The following is a 20,938-nucleotide window of genomic DNA, read 5'->3' as shown; positions in this document are numbered from 1 at the left end:
TCTTCTGAATACTTTGCCATAATATATTACAGATGGGATTATAGTTTTGTAATGATAGCATTATAGCACTCCCACACCATTCTACTAGTGAAAGAGTGATGAGAAATGATCCAGAACAGCTTCCATAGCTTGGCTGACATTGCACCAGGAACATTGGTATCGCGGCTGTGGAGTATCTTGTAAAAGCAAGAGAATGTATAGTATATCAGGATTCATGGTGTAACAGTGACATACAGCTCTTAGACTAGCTTTTCAAAAACCTCCTGCAAAATGTAACAGTTTGAGTGCCACAAGAGTAGATAAAGATGTTAGAATTACAGAGACTACCGGTATATTAAAAAAACTTGAATTTATCTTATATTTAAAAGCTCGACCAAACTCCCATCCACAATTTTATCTTATTTATAAATAAAATAACTCGAAAAAATCGAGTAAGGCAAAAACTCGATATAATGTAGCGAAAGCGCGAATCGTACAAATTTTCCGGATTTGATGCCCAAATTGCAGATTTTTTCAGGTTATCACCCAAAAACCTACATTTTATGGCTTATCGGATGAAACTCATCACAGATCACGATATTTTCAAATTGTTAAAGAGACATCTACCATTGACTTCTACATGACCTCTGCAGGTTTGAGATGGTGGATTTTGGATTCTGATTTTTAGAAGCTTTGGGGTATAAGAAATCTTTTTTTACTCTAAAAGTTCATGTTTTAGCCCAAAAAATTGAGGTTTAGTAAGTAACCCCATAAATGTGAATGAGTTAAAAAAAAAATTTGCACATAAGAAGACAGTATTGTCAGCTAGATTTCCGATAATTTTTTTTCTTGAATGAGTACAGGTAAAAGACCTGTTATCCAGAATGCTCGGGACCTGTGGTTTTCCAGATAATGGATCTTTCTGTAATTTAGATCTTCATACCTTAATTCTACTAAACAAATCATATTTTAGCTTGGATCAAGTAAAAGGTACTGTTTTATTATAACAGAGAAAAAGGAATTCATTTAAAAAAAAATTAATTATTTGGATAAAATGTAATCTATGGGAGATAGCCTTCCCATAATTCTGAGCTTTCTGGATAACGGGTTTCCGGATAATGGATCCCATACCTGTAATTGCAATCTGTCACTAACCTACAAGTCTCTTTTTATTGATATCAATTCCCTAAATTCCTACAAACTAATTGCATTGCCATTTGTAATGTATAGCTGTATCAATTTGCATTTCCCCTACTCTATGGATATATCTAGCTATTATATTAAACAAAAAACTCCATATCACATAAAAGGAACTCTCTGAGCAACTTTATTAGAGGGCACATTATTAGGCCCAACAATAGCAAAAAGAAAAGTCTTCTAGTGGAAAAATAACAATAGACTGGATTTAAGCCATAATATGCAACACATGCCTTCAAGAAAAATACAGAATTTTACCAAGTGTTATTTAAGAAATATCTTAAATAAAGAGTACGGTAAATCCAGAGGGAAAACAAGTCCTGCCTCATAGATGGAAGATATTTCTTTCCTTTTCTCTTGGGGAAAATATGACAATACTTCCTCTGATTAAATAATTAGATTTTTCTTTTTTTTATTTATTTTTCAACAGCCACAGATATAACCTTGAGAATATGTATTTATTTATATTCTACCTTAAAGCAGCAGTACATCATAAACCCAAGTTTCTTGAAATGGAAGATTTTCTTTGTGACAGATATAGATACAGTATATAAGAGAAAACATCCCATAAATATTGACCATCCTATAAAATATAAAACCATCCTAGATGCCAAAAAATGTTTTGTTAAATCTATTAAAAAGCAACATGGGCAGTTTAATTTACCTTTGCTTCATGCAAGTTATGGACCCCTTTACATATGTATCAAGAAATGTCACAGTATGACCGTTCAAAGAAAAGTCGTTTACTTTTACGTTGTACTGTAGCTGCAATAATGTTGTTATAACTGTATATCTAGGGGTGGAAGACACAAAGGGGAAGTTTTAATAAGATTCGAGTTGTGTTTTCCATGAAAATTCGAGTTTTTGAGGTTTTTTTGGAAATACACCATATAAAACCTGCCGAGTTCATGTAAAAGTCAATGGCAGAGGTTTTTCGATTTTTTTCTGAAATAAGATACCATTCTGTTTGCTTCTTCAAAGCAAATATTTAATTCCACTGCAACTTTAACCATACTCTTCTCACTGTATCCTATTTATAAAGAACTTTGACCTCTTATTTGACCAAAATAATGCTCAAATTTACTGTACTTTACCAACTCATGTCTTTTGAAATCCCATTATTTTATAAAAAAAACATGAACTGATCATTGAACTGATATAATGCTATAGAAATAATGGGCTGTCGGTTACCTTTTACTACTTTGCCCACATTTCCATTACCATATCAATAATGACTTCAATGTGAAGTGAGGGTGCTTTAAAACTATGGCCCGTCATTTTTCGTTTTTAATTTAACTTTGTATTTAACTAATTGAAAAATTGAGAGATATGTGTTAATTGATATTCCTTTATCAGGGCATTCCTAGCTTCTGTAAGGCTGGTGGCACACATAGCGATTTGGGGAGATTAGTCGGCCAGCGACAAATGTCCTATTCTTCGGGCGACTAATCTCCCCCCAAAATGCCTTCCCGCCAGCTAGAATGTGAAAAGCCGGCCAGATCGCACTTGGATCATTTTAGCTTTCTATAGTCCCCTGAAATTTCCACATGAGGCAACTTCGGGCGACTTCGGAAAACAAAGTGATCCGAATGCCATCCTGCCAGCAATTCACATTCTAGCAGGGGGGAGGCATTTTGGGGAGATTAGCCCCCCGAATCTGAGCGTGTGCCACCACTCTAAAGGAGTTGCTAATTTAGTAATACATTTTGTGTTCATGCATGAATATAGTTGAGGAATTGGTGGCATTGCTGCTTTATGCAGATATTGATGGGCCATAAATAAGACCATACATAGGACTGGCACTCCTAATAATACAAATAAATAAGAGCATTGCTCACACACTTGGATTTTAGGCTGATATGTGTAGTACAGCTGTGTTAAAAATAGATATTACACCTGCTTCACACTGAAATCTAAAACCAGTGAAAGATGTGATCCCATAATAGCACAGTTAATTTCACACTGAAGCCTACTGAGAATGTCAGGCACCCTGGTAACTGCAGATCCTTATGCAAAATTGCAGAAATGAAAGTACCCAGATTTCTCATTCATTTCTCATTGCTAAAGTCCTTATTTTCTAGAGGTAATCACTCCTGTGAGCCATAAATGAAGCACGCACTGTTGAAAATTGCCGCAGCACCAGGTGTTTTGAGATAATCATGAAAATCTGAATTTTTAAGTGTGTCATGTCCTCGATACAGCACTCCAGGAATGGGGAGATAAGGCCATTATTCTTAAGGTCACAAGGAAAGGTTACTAGATCTAGTGAAAAAAAATCAGGGACACTTCTAGAACATTTGAAAAAGTGCGCCTCACTAATAGTAATTCCTTTAACTGCAGTGTGCAATTCCTGCAGCCCAATAATTTGCATTTATTAGAAGGGTGGCATTAGACAGACACCTTAAAGATGTGGCTATAAAAAGTGGGTTACATATTGACTTCTGCATGCAATTTTCTTTTTAAAGGGATATTGGTAAATAATACCCATCATTCAGTAGTATGTCAACTCCACATATTATTATTGTTCAACATAAGTGCAATGAGTAGTCCCAACCAGACCCAGGCCCAGTAGCGCAGATAAAAATGAATACAAAAAATAATTGAAAAAAGCTAGATCATGGGCCCCTTGTTTCTCAAGGTACACCCATGACCCTGATTAATTGTTGTATATTTCTAAACTTTTGGAAATGGTAGTAGCTTAGGTAGATGGGCCCCTAATCACTCTGGGCCCCTGTTTGAGTGAAATATATCATTTGAATTGATTCAGAATAATTAGGTGTCAATTTACATTCATGTGTAGTACAAGAATCCATTTGGGAATATTATGCTTCAGTAACCAAGCATTCAGGCTTTGTTTTGGCAGTTCCATCCATTTGTAGTTACATACATGACAATGTGGAAATGAAATACTCTATATTGTCTTTGCATGCAATACTTGTAGGCCAACTCATTTTACAAAGAATGTAAAACATGTAGGAGGGATGATCGGTACAAAATATAAATGAGCTCTGGATTAATGTATACGTAGATTGACCCATTTAATGTCTGAAGATGAAAAATTATTAGCTGTATATATTTCAGTGGGTATAATGTAAAAAAGATGGACAGGTTTACACCGAATATTTTAATCCTGCATCCCTGTTACACATGTGTAATAGGGATGAATTCATATGAAGGATTGCTTATTAATGCTAAGAATGCAGACAGGCCTCATTTAAAAACAGAGGTCCAGGATTATATTATATTTGTATGTTTACATTTTTGTTATTCTTGAAATCCAGATGTACACTAATCCATATATATGCTATACTATCTCAACAACCTTACGTTCCTTTCCTCAAAAATGAGATGTACAAATATGTCTATAAAAGTAAGAAGAACATTGCATGTAGATGAGAGTATGTGACCCACTTTTTATAGCCATATCTTTAAGGTGCCACTCGGGCACTTCTTAATTAATCAATACTGTACTACTTTATTAGGTGTCACCATATTCAAAAATTAAATAAATTATTTCATGTTCTGTGAACTTTTGATTCCACAGTTAGATGATAACTGAAAAATAATAAAAATACCCCAGGAAAGACAAATACAGCATGAAGATCTGAAATCTAATGACCGCCAAGTGTTTTTTTTTATATTGAATATACAATGTAAATACATTTTCAAATTGCTGATAGGACCAGTGTAGTAAAAAGCATATTGTTACTTCAGGAATTGGATCTGTTATCGCGTCTCCCATAGACTCTATTTTATCCAAATAATCCAAATACGTGATTTTCTAGCAGACTTAAGGTATGAAGATACAAATTAAGGAAAGATCCATTATTTGAAAAACCTCAGGTCCCAAACATTCTGGTACAGTTTCTGGGAAAATAATTGTAGCCATATGCTTTTTTTGGCAGGAGAAAAGCAGTCCTGACTAGCCAATATATAACACCCTGAAGATGTAAAGCAAGTGTCCCAAAAGACACAAAGCAGCGTCAATTGCAAATTCTCTAAAATGCACATGTCCATTTACTGCACTGCTGTCTGGACAAATCTTTGTTTATTTTAGCTATGGTAAAGAAATTTGAGTTTAGCTGGTGCTGTGATAATAAACATTTAGGGGCAGATTTACTAAAGGGCGTAGTGACTAACGCTGGCAACGATTCACCAGCGTTACCGCTTTCAGGGACTTTGCCAATTTACTAAAGGACGCAGTCGTCACTTCGCTAGCGAAGGTTATAGATGCTAGTGGTGATTTGCACTCTTAACGCCAGGCGACTTTTTGCACTGTCGACCTTACTCTGCAAATTCACTAAAATGTGGATTTTACTGAACGCTACCTCTTTTGCCAGACTTGCCATGCGAAGTGCAATGGAGTGCATAGAACTTACTCAATCTTCAGTTACTTACATCATATATTTTGAGTGGAAAAACTGCCAAAAAGTCCAAAAAATGCTGGCGTCTTTTCCTTTTTCAGGGTGATAGGCTGCAAAAGTGTTTACAATTTTTTTTTGTGTAACCGGTTCCCCCATACATTTTATAACATATGGGAACATTATTTTACACTCGGCTTTTGGGTATGGTATTATAACAACTCAATTGACTTTATAAGGGTTCCCTTGGCATGTGTAGTTATCAGTGTAAATGTAATGTATTAGATGCAGCATGTAACATAAAGAGGTCCATTCAACTTTAACTTTCCCGCTGTATGCAAATTAGCCTGAGCTCAAGACCTCTATCAAAGTTGCACTAGGCAGAATTGAACATTGGTGATTCTTCGCTTTGATTTGCTCGCATTGCCAAAATAACGCTAGCAAAAATTTGGCAGCATCCATCGGCCATGACGTAACTTCGCATTTTAGTAAATGAGCATTTTCCCCGCTAATTTTTGCTAAGCCGTAGATTTGGAATTTTCGCCACTTAGTAAAATTACCTCATAGTATGTTCAAAAATACATAAACATGATTCACAGAAAACACGATTCAGGGTCGGACTGGGAAAAACTCAGTGGGCCCCAGCCCAGAACCCAGCATTTTCGGCTGGACTGTAGGTCTTTGGGTGGGGGGTCGGGGTTCCCTGGTTTGGCAGCCCCTGGCGGCCCCAGTCCAATGCTGACACTATAAAAAATAAAAATGGAATTAGAATTTTGAAAACTATAATTATGAGTATTATGGTACAGTATACCTTTAATTATAGCTCCACTAGTTCAGGAAGAGAATATACAGTATATCTGAAATTTACATTTTGACAGTAATTAAAACAGCCACAGCTGCTTGATAAACATAGGATGCCAGGCAGGTGATAGTGAGGTGATAGACCAACACAATCCTGTGCATTATTGATGTTCAGTGCAGGAAAGCATCTTGGTGATTTTTTTTCACCATGCTACCAGGCATAACTGTTTTTAAATATATACGGGATACTGACGCATTTATAAAAATGCTGCTATGTCTTTGCCTCATATCCTGGGAATGGCATTTTATGCCTGATATCCAAGCATGACTCACAAAGAAACGCCTCCTATGGACAGCAACTCAACCTCCTCAAAGCAATCAGGTTTCCTTTTGATTCAAGCATTTCCCTATCATTTCCTTTTCCCCATGACTAAAGGTTTCTCATTGTTTCTCTAACACTGCCATTGTCTTTGCTTGTATATTTATTCTATATAGACAAAAGTCAGGAAACCCCTTCAAAATGCATTAATGCAGAATTTAGATTTCAGAATTTTAGAATACAATCCCTATTTGCAGATTAGGAACAGAGTCTATACAATTCATAATTAAGATTAAGCTCAGTGCGTCTAACTTTTGCATTTATTTTCCATCACTCACTCTATTCAGTGTGTCATCAATGCTAGATGTTTTTGTTTTATTTCCCTAAATATTGTGTTCCTAATTGGGCCTAAACATTAAAAACAAAACAGCATTCTAAAAAAAATGTTGACTTCTCCCTCTGGCAAGATTCACAAAAGAAGTTACTCTGTTGAACCAGTGTTTTTTTAATGTGCCAGGTGTGTGTTTTTTTAACTTACTCACTGAAGAAAAAAATAAAATAAGAAAAAGTGTCCTGACAATAGTGTGTTTCAGAATACCACATGGTCCATCAGAGACGTCAGCCAACCACTTGCCATGAGGAAGATAATGATCCAGTCTTGTTTTTCTTTTTGTTTTTTTTCTTCAGGCCTGATTCTCTCTTCACACTAAATGATAACATTACATAATGTCTTAAAAAGGCCAGGACTGCATCATTATCTCCCTTATGACATCATGACATGGTCTGGTTGATGTCTCTGGGTCCATATCTATGGTGGATACAAGGTTACTGCAAGCTAGCTGCAGCAGGCTGTTGGTCTAGTCTAAAAGTAAAATATTGTATGATATTTGTATGTGTCAATACATGCAGAACAGTTGCACTTAAAAATAATGTTATTTTGGCACCAAGCACCAGAAATTATGCCATCCAGTTGTGTAACTATAGAGCAGGGGTCCTCAATCTTTTTTCCCTGTGAGCCACATTCATATGTAAAAAGAGTTGGGGAGCAGCAACATTAGCATGAAAAAAAAGTCCTAGGGCTGCCAAATAAGGGCTGTGATTGGCTATATGGTAGCCTCTCTTTGAATTGGCAGCCTACAAAATGCTCTGCATGGTAGTACACCTGGTTGTTATGCAACCAAGACTTGCATCCAAGCCAGGAATTTAAAAATAAGCACACGCTTCTAGGCAACTGGGGGCAACATCCAAGGGGTTGTGAGCACCATATTGCTTGTGAGTAACTGGTTGGGGATCACTGCTATAGAGGAAGCAAATCTCGTGGTTACGGGAGAAGACGGGTAATTGGGAGGCCCAGACTACGTGGTATGCGTCCTCTATAGAAGTAGAAATACTCCTCCCTTCCCAGCTGTTCTTCTACCTGTGAGCGGGGAGGAAGGCGGGAATTGGGCAGGTTGGAGGTGGAGAATGGGCGGGAGGGGGCTGGGTAAGGATTGCTGTGTGCTGGGCCCCTCTGAAGATTATTTTGGGGCAGGGCCCAGTGCACACTAGTTACATCACTGGTGCCATCTCAAGAGCAGAATTGCGTCTAATTTGCATCAAAACAGAAGTGCACCTAAATGCATTTTAAATCATCAGAAGGAAATTTTGCCACACAAACCCTACATTGTGACAGCAATTACTTTGGAATTGTGGAAGGGGAGAATGGTTCATTGGGCATAAAAACATATTGCATCCAGTTTGCACACTGCACGTTTACATTCTTTAATGATCCCTTAAATGTTTGCTATAAACTGTACCCGATGCGTATCATAAAATACAAACATAAACTGTTATGCACATTCTACCTATTACAAAACACAGTGAGTACTAATTTGTGCTGAGCAGCTGGATTCATTTGACAAGTGGCCAATCAATTTATAGTACAACATCAAAAGCTCAGAAATCTTGCAGGATCCTTAAATAAAATTGTGTTAATATCCTTGTCATGAAGTCAACACAGATTTAGTGGATGTTATTTACATTTTTTTGGCTGCCATTTGATCAATATACCTTTTCTAAAAATAACAGAGTACACCAAGTTCAAGAAGAACTAAAATGAGATATACTCATTTTTCAATAGGGTGTTTTCTCCATAATTAGCAGGGATAGATGTTGCCCCAGTTTCCTTATCTGGAAACCCAATATCCAGAAAGTAACAGGTTTCGTTCCTGTAATCTGTTACAGCAGAGTCTATTTTGAGCAGATAATTTAGCTTTTTAAAAATGATTTTCTTTTCACATGTATACAGTAAGGTGATCCAAATTATAAAATAAAAAAACCCTTATCCAGAAATCTGCAGGTCCCAAGCATTCTGGGTAATAGACCCCATAACTGTACAGTTGAATGCAAATATTTTGGCACTACTGGACAAATGACATATTTTGTAAGTGAAAAGTACTAAACAACTATTGCAGGAATCAGGACAAGAGTGTTTTGAAAATGATAATTCCCTGATACATTTTATTTCACAACTGTAAAATATTGGAACAAATAAAATAGTCATAGAGACATGTGCAAAGGTTTGGACACCCTTCCACTTGTGCAGAGATAAACACTGTTTTTACAAGGTCCCTGACCCTAATTACTTCATTAGGCCTTAATAGCCATTACAGCATGGACACACATGCGTTTTTATGGCGCAGTCTGCGCTGTGGTTTTAAAAACCACGCTGTTAATGCGGCGTAAAAACTCATGTGTGTCCATGCCCTTAGGAGTTTTAATCGGATAACAACTGCAGAACTCAATAACATCTCTGACATACTGAATTTTGGGCAATCATTCAACAACCACAGGTCCTCTGAGCAACTGGGGATCTGAAAATGAAGCTTACTGATGCCTACAGAGCAGGGGAAGGCTATAAAAAAGATTGCAACACACTTCCAGCTTACAATTTCCACTATCCTTAATGCCATCAATAAAGGGAACAGTGGAAGTCAAGGCAATATCTGTAAGAGCAAACTTTTAGCGAGAACTGCTCATATGCTGACCAGAAAGGCAACCCTCATATGAATTCAAAGGACCTGCAGGAAGGTTTGGCTGAAAAAGGAATGGGGTTTCACCTTTCCATGCTGCAGTGTTGCTCGCACAAACATAATCTGCATGGAAGAGTCATCAGTAGGAAGCATTACCTGCAACCTCAGCACAAACATCAACATCTGATGCTAAAAATCATCTATACAAGTCAGAGGCCTTTTGGAAACAAACGTTGTGTAATTCATTATGCTTTGGGGGTATGTGGCAGCCAGAGGCACAGAAAAACATTGTACATGTAGAGTGAAGAATGGATTCCACTAAAATATCAGCAAATTCTGGTTTCCAATTTGAAAGTCAGTCAAGAAGCTAAAAGGTGAATCTGTTTTCAACAAGACCATGATTCTAAACATACCTTCAGCTACTTGAAGAAAAGAAAGCTTAAAGGGGAACTCCACAAAAACATAACTTAAGCTTTTTGAAAAGTAAACATAATTTCAAGCAACTTTGCAATATACATCATTTAAAAAATATGAAGACTTTTCATGATTTTTAATGGTTTCTGACAGTTCCCTAAGCCTAGCCCCCTGCTCTCCTGCTGATCCCTCTGACTACTTTGCTGAGCTGGCTGACTACTGTTACTTTGTATCAACAGCCATCTGTACTTCCTCCAAACCCCACAATTCCCTGCACACGTGATTTCAATAAGGAAGCGCAGTGCATTTTGGGTCATTTTGGGATGCAGCCCCTCCTTTACCCGCTCTGGTGCATGGAATTGTAAGCACCGGGTATGAGGGGGCATCACAAAGGCCGCCTCAGGGTGGCAAGGTCCCTGGGATGCCACTGTCGGTGTTTACAAGCTGTAAACTGTGCTAAAGGAGATGACTTACTGCGCCAAAGTAGGTGACGTACACATTTATGCAAATGCCACTACTATTTTATTTGTTCCTATGTTTGAGAAATAACATGTAACTGTGCATTAAAATTTGCAAAGATGTTGAAACTTTTGCTTTCAACTGTAGGCACTGCTCAGCGCTGCTTAACCAGGGTAGCAAAATGCCATCAAGAGCTTTTAGCATTAAAATATTGTAGCACGTATCTGAGAAAGCTACAGAAGTAGAGAATGGGTGATATTACAATGTACTTTACAAAGCAGCTTTTCCCTTGAAAGACCAGAAGAGTCAATCATGTGTAAAAAAGTAGGATGGAAGCTAACTCTTAATCCTACCTATTTTAAAAAGGTAAAGAAAGTGCTGTGTTTTGGCATCCTATCAAGAACTGCAGAAAAAGAACTGTATATTGCTTTCCCTGACAGCATGGCAGGCACAAGAAAAAAAAGCAAGCTTAGTTAACATATGAAAACATTGCTGTTGGTATACATGCTCACACACTGCTGAACAATATAAAAAACCCATACAGCATGCCAGTGCTCAATCTCTTTTTACAGTGTGCAAGTTTCTTAAATGGTTAACAGTATTCATAGCTGACAGGTCTCACAATCCACTTCACTTTGGGGAAAAAAGTAAAATACCAATGCGCTTTTGTCTAAACTGACACATCTCACCCTCACCATGTCTCATCTATTGGTATGTTTCACAAACGAGTCTTTAGTTGTGCTACATCAGTGATCCCCAACCAGTAGCTCGTGAGCAACATGTTGCTCTCCAACCCCTTGGATGTTGCTCTCAGTGGCCTCAAAGCAGGAGCTTATTTTAGAATTTCTGGTTTGCAGGCAAGTTTTAATTGCATAAAAACTAAGTAAAGTGCCAAGTAGAGTCTCCTGTAGGCTGCCAGTCCACATAGGGGCTACCAAAAAGCCAATCATAGCCCTTATCTGGCACCCCATGGGACTTTTCCATGCTTGTGTTGCTCCCCAACTATTTTTACATTTGCATGTGGCTCACAGGTAAAAAAGGTTGGGGACCCCTGTGCTACATAGATTGCCCCCAAGAAGTGCTGAGTAGCATAAGATACTTGAACAATGTTTAAAGAAAGCATTTTAAAATCTATTGAAATAATTGAAATTGAAATAATTGAAAAATTAAATAGACAAACTATGCATGAAATTCTAAGCACAGTGTAGGTTTTACCCTTCCTAATAATCATAAATTATCATTGTTTTTTGTTTGATTGGGAATTTCTTGGAAACAGTTTTACAGTTAGTTATTGAGACACAGGATTCAGCCTTTTATTTACCACTTCACCAATGAAATAACTGCCGATTCAGTCCTGAGTACTAAGTAAAAGGGGGGGGGGGTTACTGGAATTTCATGGTGTTGCTATGGCAATGGTTTGATTTTGATTCAATTATGCATTGGACATCAAAAATCTCTGCCCATGGTATAATCTATCAAAGGACACATTCTACAATAGAAAAGTATTTTACAATACCAATTGCGCTGCAGCTCATTGCACAGCAGTCAAATTATTCATTTAATTTATAAACACGGAACTGAGAGAGGGAATTATCATTTTGTCAAAACCAGAGCATAATACCTAAACCAGATAGCATAAAATATCTGTAAAAATATGAAGAATTCCTAATGCAGTCTGTCATAATATTACAATACTACCCAGGCACAATGTCTAAATCGAAATCCCATATAAGTGCTGCATAACAAGATACACAGAGCACAAAGGTTTTCCTTCAATGTATATTTTTGCTTTTCAAGAGGTTGGATGCTACAAAATATTTTGATGCAAAATACATTTCATTATTTAGTTACTGTATGTATTATAACACAAAAGCAAACATTTCCCACAGTTTGTCTTTAACAAGCACAGAAAAAAAACCCCTTAAAGTGATTTTGTGGCTTGTTTTCTTTAATGTGTGTTTTTGGGTTTTTTTTTTAAAGGAAATCACAATCTATTAATGATTTAACACATGTCCTGGGTCTGGCAGGACTGAACTCATGAATAATTCAAACCAGAAGCACATTTTTCTCCTGCAAGGTTGAGGAATGAGATGGGGAAGCCTTTCAGAAAAGATCAGCACTTGTTCTCTCATCCTTGTTTAGCAATAGTCATAAAACTGGAGGGGTAAGACAAGTTCAGGGGATCCTGAGCATAGACAACATTTTCCTTGGAAAGGCATGTTTGGTTTAAAATCTCTCACTGCCACTTGGAGCTGCAGTAGACACTGGCAGTTGCTGCTATGTGTTAAGCTTTAATGGCTGATGCCACAAAGAGTTAAGCTTTAATGTTTGATGCCAAGTAAATGAAAGCCTATTTCTGAAGTGTGCATTGAAGTCCAGGAGGAATAGTCTCTGAAGGGTGAGCAGAGCAATGAACAATCCCACAGACTGTTGGTTGCTGCAGCACACTGAGATTTTCATATGCTGCTATCTGCCCATGATTGGAATTTTCCTGTAAAATGACTTGAATGTGGAAAGCGCAGAAGATGATTGTAAGTAAGAATGGATCTCTGTGACTTTGTGCATGCTGTTATCCTGCAGTTCGTTTCTAATGTCTGTAATGGTGATCAGGTTTTAGCACAAACTGTAGCTGTCGGGTTATCAGTTCTTTAAAACTGTAGCTTGATTAAAGGCTTCCTTAAAATTAAATGCACAGGTTAAATTTGAACAGTGCTTATCTGCAGATGGCTAACTATTAAAAAGGCTATTGCTGCTGAAGGTTTTAAGCAGATCACCAGATATTTAAAAAGCATTTGTGACCTTAGGTTCTCATTAATGTGTTTTAATATAACATTGCTATACGGGGAGGGAAAGAGCTGGACAAGTATATAACTGCATGCTGCCGTACAGATATAATATTCATCCACCATCCTGGTAAGTAAGGAGATCAGTCATAACTCAGGAAAGGTCAGCATGAACTCCAATCTATCATTTGCAGCACAAGTATGTCTCCTGACTACATTAATCATATACACAAGCATGCATGTGTGCAGGAAGCACAGAACTCATTTGTGAAGCACATTCAATTATATTATTAGCAACTAGGACGAAGAAGAATATTATTTTAATCATGCAGTCTGTGCAGTGTCAGTTTATGATTAAGATATGAGTTTTTACATACATTCATTTTATATAGACATATATATCATATCTTATTCACACATGGACTTAACAAACACAGATATTATGTATTATATGTTCAGAAATATATCAGTGTGCATACATAAATATATTATACAGTATTTTCCTACTATATATGCATGTGCAGTTTATAAACTCCAATATATAATACATATACATAGTGTAAGCGAAGCTATATAGTGGAAATACAAAGCAATACATTTCAATGGTATTTTCAGTGTAACAGCACAACAGTATTACATGGTATAGGTTTAAAAAATGTCAGCATACAACAATATCACAAAGTATGTAATTATAAAAAAGCTGTCATGCAGTATACTGTGACACCATGTACAGCCAGATATCTTCTAGTGCAAGTATACACATATTAGACTGTATATAGTGCAATTAATCACATATATCATACTGCATATTAGATGGACAATATAGAAACATTATTGTGTGCACATACATTATAGAATAGGTTAATTAAATCTGTTATATATTCCTAATATATTGATATACTCACAAACATAATGCATAAAAGATTTTAAAAAATGTAACAGAGTAAAAGTACTTTTAGATAAGATATAGGGATCATTTACAGCAACATTTGCAGTGAGCAAAGTGCTATTTCAAGCACAATCACATATTTTTTTGCCATAATGCCCTAGTTTTTCCCAGACTTCAAGCTTTGTTGTGATTGCAAGGGGATGTTGCACCAGATGTGATTGCACCCAACGCGTCAAAATTAAAGAAATTGCGCTCAAACTTTGTAAACTGGATGCAATTCAGTCCAGTTGGCATAATTTCAGGTGTTTGGCATAAGAGTGACGTATGCGCCATATATGTGCAAGTGTGCTGCATGGCACATTAATGCATGGCACTGAGGGAACCCAGGAACTACCTCCTGGTCCAAACGGTGCAATTGGTGCAAGAGTGCTTCATTCAGAATGGGAGGGATGAAGGACTGAGTGGCGTCAAGCGCATATCTGGAAGTGAAAAGAACACATTTTGATGCAAGTACCTAAATGAGGTCTTACGTGCAGCTGACTGAGGGGAAATTTGTGTATACATAACTGTGGTAGCAGAAGTAAAAAGCCCTTAATGTTTCTCTACCCAAGTACAAATAGACCCAGTTAGACCCACAGTATTTGAGCACGTCACATCTTTATTCATTCCTTTGACACCTATATAATATATGTTGTATAATAATACATGCATAGTAGTTGCCAAATTTAGAGTATGGTGTTGCTGAGGGAAGGTCTTCCTCTTGTCATTACAATATAATCTGCTATTTGAGGTTGGGGTACACAAGCTATCAAGCTGCATGGTGTGGCCTTATACAATGTACTGTAGCCTGCTTTCATGAGACACATGCTATACATAGCAAAAGTAGCACCGCATCTAGGCAACTGAGGTTTGACAGGTGGTATGTTGGCAGGCAAACTCCTGACACAACCCAACTTGCGTAATTTTGTTCAGCTTTATCCAGCTGTCATAGTTATCTGTTCAGCTCACTCAGGCTAATCATAAGCAGTGGCTTCTAGTCCCTAAAAAACCACAAATGCAGTAGAGATCACTCAGCTGGGACTATGCAGAGTGCTTCGAGGAACTTTATTGTAGTTTTTAAGATCTTGAATTGGTTCAAGGAGAGATTGAGCGGGAAGATCACATCTTGAGCTTCATAAAGCTGCCTTGGTAGCTGTGAAAAATATGAAAGGGCTATAATATTCTTTGGGGCAGCACAGAGAAAATGGTGACAGAATAACACATGGGTTAAATTTAAAGCAGGTAAAACACTGTATACTTTCCCATGTTTATATGTGCCCCTGAGCATCATACTGGTCCTCACAACTTGCAAAAAACGCCAGTACCTAGTTTGCCATGTCCTTACCCTCTTTGCACCCAAGTGAGAAGCAGAAGGCACAAGGATACAATAGAGCCCTGGTATTAATAATAATAATTCACACCTACACATGCAGGTGAATCCCACATTTATACTGTTATTGATGGTATGAACATAGGTCTACTGAAAAATATGTGATGGAACAACATACATGCTATTTACTGAAGTAGATGATAAAGTATGCCTCCATTCGGTAATTTGTACTTAAATTGCTACAGAGACTATTTTGTGGGTACCCACCCTCATGCTGGAAAGTTTGGGGGAAACACTGCATTATTGGTAAAAATACATGACAAACTGTTAAAATTTTGCACTTTCCATACTTCACTGGTGTTGGTAATGAGCCTTGGAGTATGCATTACGTGTGCATTCGTAAAACAAACCTATTAGTGGGTTAAAATTATAAAAACATTTTTATAAACATATAAGACTGAGATTGGTACTGATATAGTTAGGAATCCATTTCTCACTAGAACCTATTATTGAGTTTTAATCATAATATGTCAGGTATATTGGCTATCCCTGCATTAGTGCACTCCTTACTAAGCACTAAACTACAGAAATGTGCAGCAACCACTTCATTCATGCAGCTAAATTAATTGCGCATGCAGCATCTTGTACGGAGACAGAAAGAAAATACATTTTGTGCATCCTAGTGCTGACTTAAACTACAGGAACTAGTATATAAATAATAAGTGAAGATTGTAGAATATTTATCAAAAGCACTATGTTTCTGGTTTGCACAGTTCTAATTCTTTTTTATTAGATTCTTTCACAATTAGGTCTGTAAGTTAAAAAATTCTGGAAAATAAACCTTGTTATGATAATACTAAAGTATTGGAAAGTCTCAGTAAAGAAATATTTGACAGTCACTGGACACTGGACAGTCAATTAATACAGGTAGGGGATACATTATCCGGAAACCCATTATACAGAAATTTCAGAATTACAGAAAGACCACCTTCCATAGACTCAATTTTATCTAAATAATCCAAATTATTTTTTCTCTATAATAATAAAACAGTACCTTGTACTTGAGCCTTTCCTTCCATGTTGCTCCATGGTATAATATCAAAAACAACTTGGGAATGTAACGCTGGAAAATGAGCAAATTTGACAAAGGTCTATGTCCCAAAACACTGTGGGGCAGATTCACTTAAGGGCGAAGTGGTCCCTAGCGTCAATTGCCAAAAATCCCATATGCAGGGACATCGCCAATTCACTAACATGCGTAGAGGACAGTTCGCCAGCATTAGACCAACATTAGCATTAGTTCGCACTCTATTCCCAGCGACTTTTCACTCTGATGAATGGTCGTTACTCCGCAAATTCAGTAAAGTTTGTATTTTACTAAATGTTACCTCTTTCGTCAGAGTTTACTTCGCCACCTCAGACCAGACAAACTGATAAGACAAAGCTACATCTTCCTCAATCTTATGTCAGTGACATCATATCATGTATGCTGAAAAATTAACGCTGTAAAAAACACTGACAAATGGGATTGCCTTCAAAAGTCCAATCTATTAAAGACTTATGACTTATAATTTAAGGGGCATCCCACCTTTATATAAGGGAGGGCTCATGTCTAGGGCATTCGATGTTCTTTTCTGTCTTTATTATGGCTCATTGGACATTTGTTTTAAAAAGTGGCCACTTCAAACATTTGCACCAACATTACTATTAAAGACATCCATACGATTTTTAGGTACCTCCCCTATAAATTAACCAAAGCGCAAGAGTGCTAGCGAAGTTTTGCTAGGCAGAAATGAATGCGAGGAAGAATTCACTATGAAATGCTTGCACTGCTGAAGTAACGCTAGTGAAAATTTGACAGCATTCTGCTGCTGAGACGCAACTTTGCATTTTAGTGAATTAACGTAGTGGTAACGAATTTGCACCTGGCGAAGTGGCGCGGAGTGTGGCGAAGTGGTAGCTGGCGAAAGAAGCACAGGAAACCTGCCTTTATCGACTGTTTCAGTGCCAGGATCTGAATGGTTGCATTTGATTTCTATTTCTGGAGCAAGGTTTATGTCTGTAGTGCTATATTTCATATTATTGCACTGAAGTGCATGCAGACACTACAATGATAGATGCTTGGATAAAAAGCTCTGCATCAGTAACTGTGCATAGTTGCAACTTTGTAGTTCTAAATTTGCAGCCATACGTGCAACTTTGTCACTACAATGATTTCATTTGCACACCCTTCTCCATTTAGATTGTAAACTCTTTTGTGCAGGGCCCTCTTTACTTCTCAAATTGTACAATTCTTTGGAATATGTTGGTGCTTTATAAATGATTAAAAATAATATTTTATTTGAACCCATTCGAGACAAAACTTTTAGGCCAGGGCTACTTACTAGTAAACTAGTAAAGCTGGCCACTAAATGACACAGCAGTAGGGCAATTTACTGATTGCCATTGTCCAAGGGGATTATTTATTCACACCAACCTGATGAATTCAGGCCCGGATTTGTAGAAAGGCCACCAAGGAGTGGGCCTAGGGAGGCAGGATTTTAGGGGGCGGCGTGGTTCCCAACTACACCCACATTGGTTCAGACTGGAGATGTGCAGGAGATACAACAGTTTTTAAAATTTGCCGTGCGCCAATCACCATTGCTCCTGTCCCGATGATGAAAATGTGCACAAATAAAAGGGAGTGGATGGAGGTGATAAACGTCAGTGGGCCTAGGGATGCCTGCTATGCAAATCTGGCTCTGGATGGATTGGTCACTAACTCATCAATCTGATTTACTTGACAGAAGTGCAGTCCTGTGCAGCTCTAGGTTAACTGATGGATGACCCAATACACTCACTAGATCAGGCCATTATTTAGCAATTGCACTTGAACTTTATTGTTCCAGTCGATCATAATGCAGCTGACAGCACTCTGAAGATCATACAGTTTGGATGAAAATCAATCAGACTGTAAGAATTACTGGTCCATATGCCAAGCTTATCAAGGTTTTGCAATAGGACAGATAGCAAAATATTATAATTTTTAAATAATGGATAAACTTTTAAAGTAATTTTTAAAGCTGCTTTAAATAGAATTAAGAAGCTTTAAATAGAATTAAGAAACAACCCCTTTAAGTGAACAACCCCTTTAAAGCTTTGAATTCCTGCATGTGTGAAAAAAAATCAGTTCACACCCACCAACCTCCTCAGAATAGGTTAGTTAATCAGTATTATGTCTATACCTGGCCTTAGAGACATTTTGATGTGCAACATGGTTAAATTATATAAAATAAATTAGCACCATACTAGGGAAAACACTAATTTCCGTTGTTTCTTCAAATTCTAAGGATATCTAAAATGTATAAATTTTTTTAAATGGGAAAACAACTAGCTAATTTATTCACATGGGTTTCATGGTATCTTTCTCAAGCTTGTGTTGACTCCATGTTCAGAAGCACATAATGATATTTATGGTTTCTGTGTTAAGAGTCCAGCTGTCCATGTTATTTTAGGAGAAGCAGATTGTGTAGCTACAGCTTCAGACTGCCCCCAGAAACTGCTAAAAATACACAGAAGGCGAGAGCCTCGGTGTTAACTGCAGTTGATGTATAGATGTGCAGTAAGTTAATTAATTGCTTATAAATGATGAGCCCACCAACTCATTACATTTTAACGTAAATGTGCATGTGTTCCTATGCTCTTCTTTGCAGCTTACATTTGCCTCTTATATTTATTTCCACTTTTACATAATAAATATATTTCACAATTGTGTTTAAATTTAGAGAGCACGTGCAATTATTTTATAGAGACTGAGCCTTAAATACACGTGATACACATGACGTTCCTAAACAAACATATTGAAATCAGTTGCACACCTGTATTGGAGGCAGAGATGGCACAATTGTGCTTATGTACTGTGTAATTGTAAACATGCTATATTTTTATATACAAATACAATACAAATTGAAATTAAGTTTTATACTATTAATAAACAATTTAGACAATTTAAACAAGGTGTGTTTATAAATTTACTCCCACTAGATTTATTTAATTTAAATAAATATAAATCATTTTAAAAAAATAATTAAATTAAATAATTTTAAATAATATATATTTTATTTGCAGTGCACATTTATTTGAAAACCACACATCCATCTACACTGAATTTAATCTTCCACTTAATATGACTATGCATGGTGTGATATCAGTATCCAATTTGGTCATGTTTGATTACTTGTCCACCTATTGCTCCATTTGTGCTCTCCCCTTATCCTAACTCTGAGTTCTTATCATATCACATTGAAGCTAGTCATACAGAATAAAGAAAACTGTAACTTAAAGGGATACTGTCATGGGGAAAAAAAAATTCAAAATGAATCAGTTAATAGTGCTGCTCCAGCATAATTCGGCACTGAAATCCATTTCTCAAAAGAAATGATTTATTTTATATTCAATTTTGAAATCTGACATGGGGCTAGACATTGTCAATTTCCCAGCTGCCCCAAGTCATATGACTTGTGCTCTGATAAACTTCAATCACTCTTTACTGCTATACTGCAAGTTGGAGTGATATCACTGCCTCCCTTTTCCCCCCCAGCAGCCAAACAACAGAACAATGAGAACCAGATAGCAGCTCCCTGACACAAGATAACAGCTGCCTGGTAGATCTAAGAACAGCACTCAATGGTAAAAACCCATGTCTCAATGAGACACATTCAGTTACATTGAGAAGGAAAAACAGCAGCCTGCCAGAAAGCATTTCTCTCCTAAAGTGCAGGCAAAAGTCACATGACCAGGGGCAGCTGGGAAATTGACAAAATGTCAGTGCAGAATTCTGCTGGAGTAGCACTATTAACTGATGCGTTTAGAAAAAAACATATTTTCCGATGACAGGATCCCTTTAACAACTTCCATTTGTGCATTTCGGAGGAACTGGCAGTGGGCCTACACCCCAAATTATTCCCATGTGATTTGATCAGTCCAGATGACCTATAAAGATCTGCATCAACCATCATACTTCCCATAGGTTGCTGCCATAAATTGCCATAAGTCTTCAGAGACTGCTACTAAATAGGGATGCATCAAATCAGTGATTCAGTTCAGGATTCAGGTATTTTCAGCAGGATTCAGCTGAATCCATGTGCATGACGGAACCAAATACAAATCCTTAAAATCACATGACTTTTCATCACACAAACAAGGAAGTAAATATTTTTTTTCTCTTTTACCCTTCCTTGCCCTAGTTTGCATAAGTAAATTAGGGTTTGGATTTGGTTCAGTATTCAGCCACATTTTTCACAAAGGATTTGGGATTCAGCTGAATCCCAAAATAGTGAATTCGGTGCATCCCTAGTACTGAAGGCAGGCATACATG

The 20,938-nt window shown here is 37.2% G+C and overlaps 1 protein-coding gene across 2 annotated transcripts in view; it reads left to right on the top strand.

The window, feature by feature from the left end:
- schip1.L (schwannomin interacting protein 1 L homeolog) overlaps window positions 1-20,938 on the top strand; it is a 190,684-nt gene that overhangs the window by 115,181 nt on the left and 54,565 nt on the right. Inside the window, exon 1 of one of the 2 annotated variants that reach the window (XM_018263751.2) lies at window positions 12,743-13,072. The exons of the other annotated variant lie outside the window; for it this stretch is intronic. Coding sequence (XP_018119240.1) covers window positions 13,049-13,072 — 24 coding nt within the window. The 5' untranslated portion in view covers window positions 12,743-13,048. Of the gene's footprint in view, window positions 1-12,742; window positions 13,073-20,938 lie in introns of those variants that run through there. 2 annotated transcript variants of the gene reach the window in all.

This window comes from Xenopus laevis, chromosome 5L (assembly GCF_017654675.1).
Source record: "Xenopus laevis strain J_2021 chromosome 5L, Xenopus_laevis_v10.1, whole genome shotgun sequence".
Taxonomy (NCBI): Eukaryota; Metazoa; Chordata; class Amphibia; order Anura; family Pipidae; genus Xenopus; species Xenopus laevis.
The sequence above is the reverse complement of the archived record's forward strand: the minus strand, read 5'-3'. Positions and strand labels throughout refer to the sequence as shown.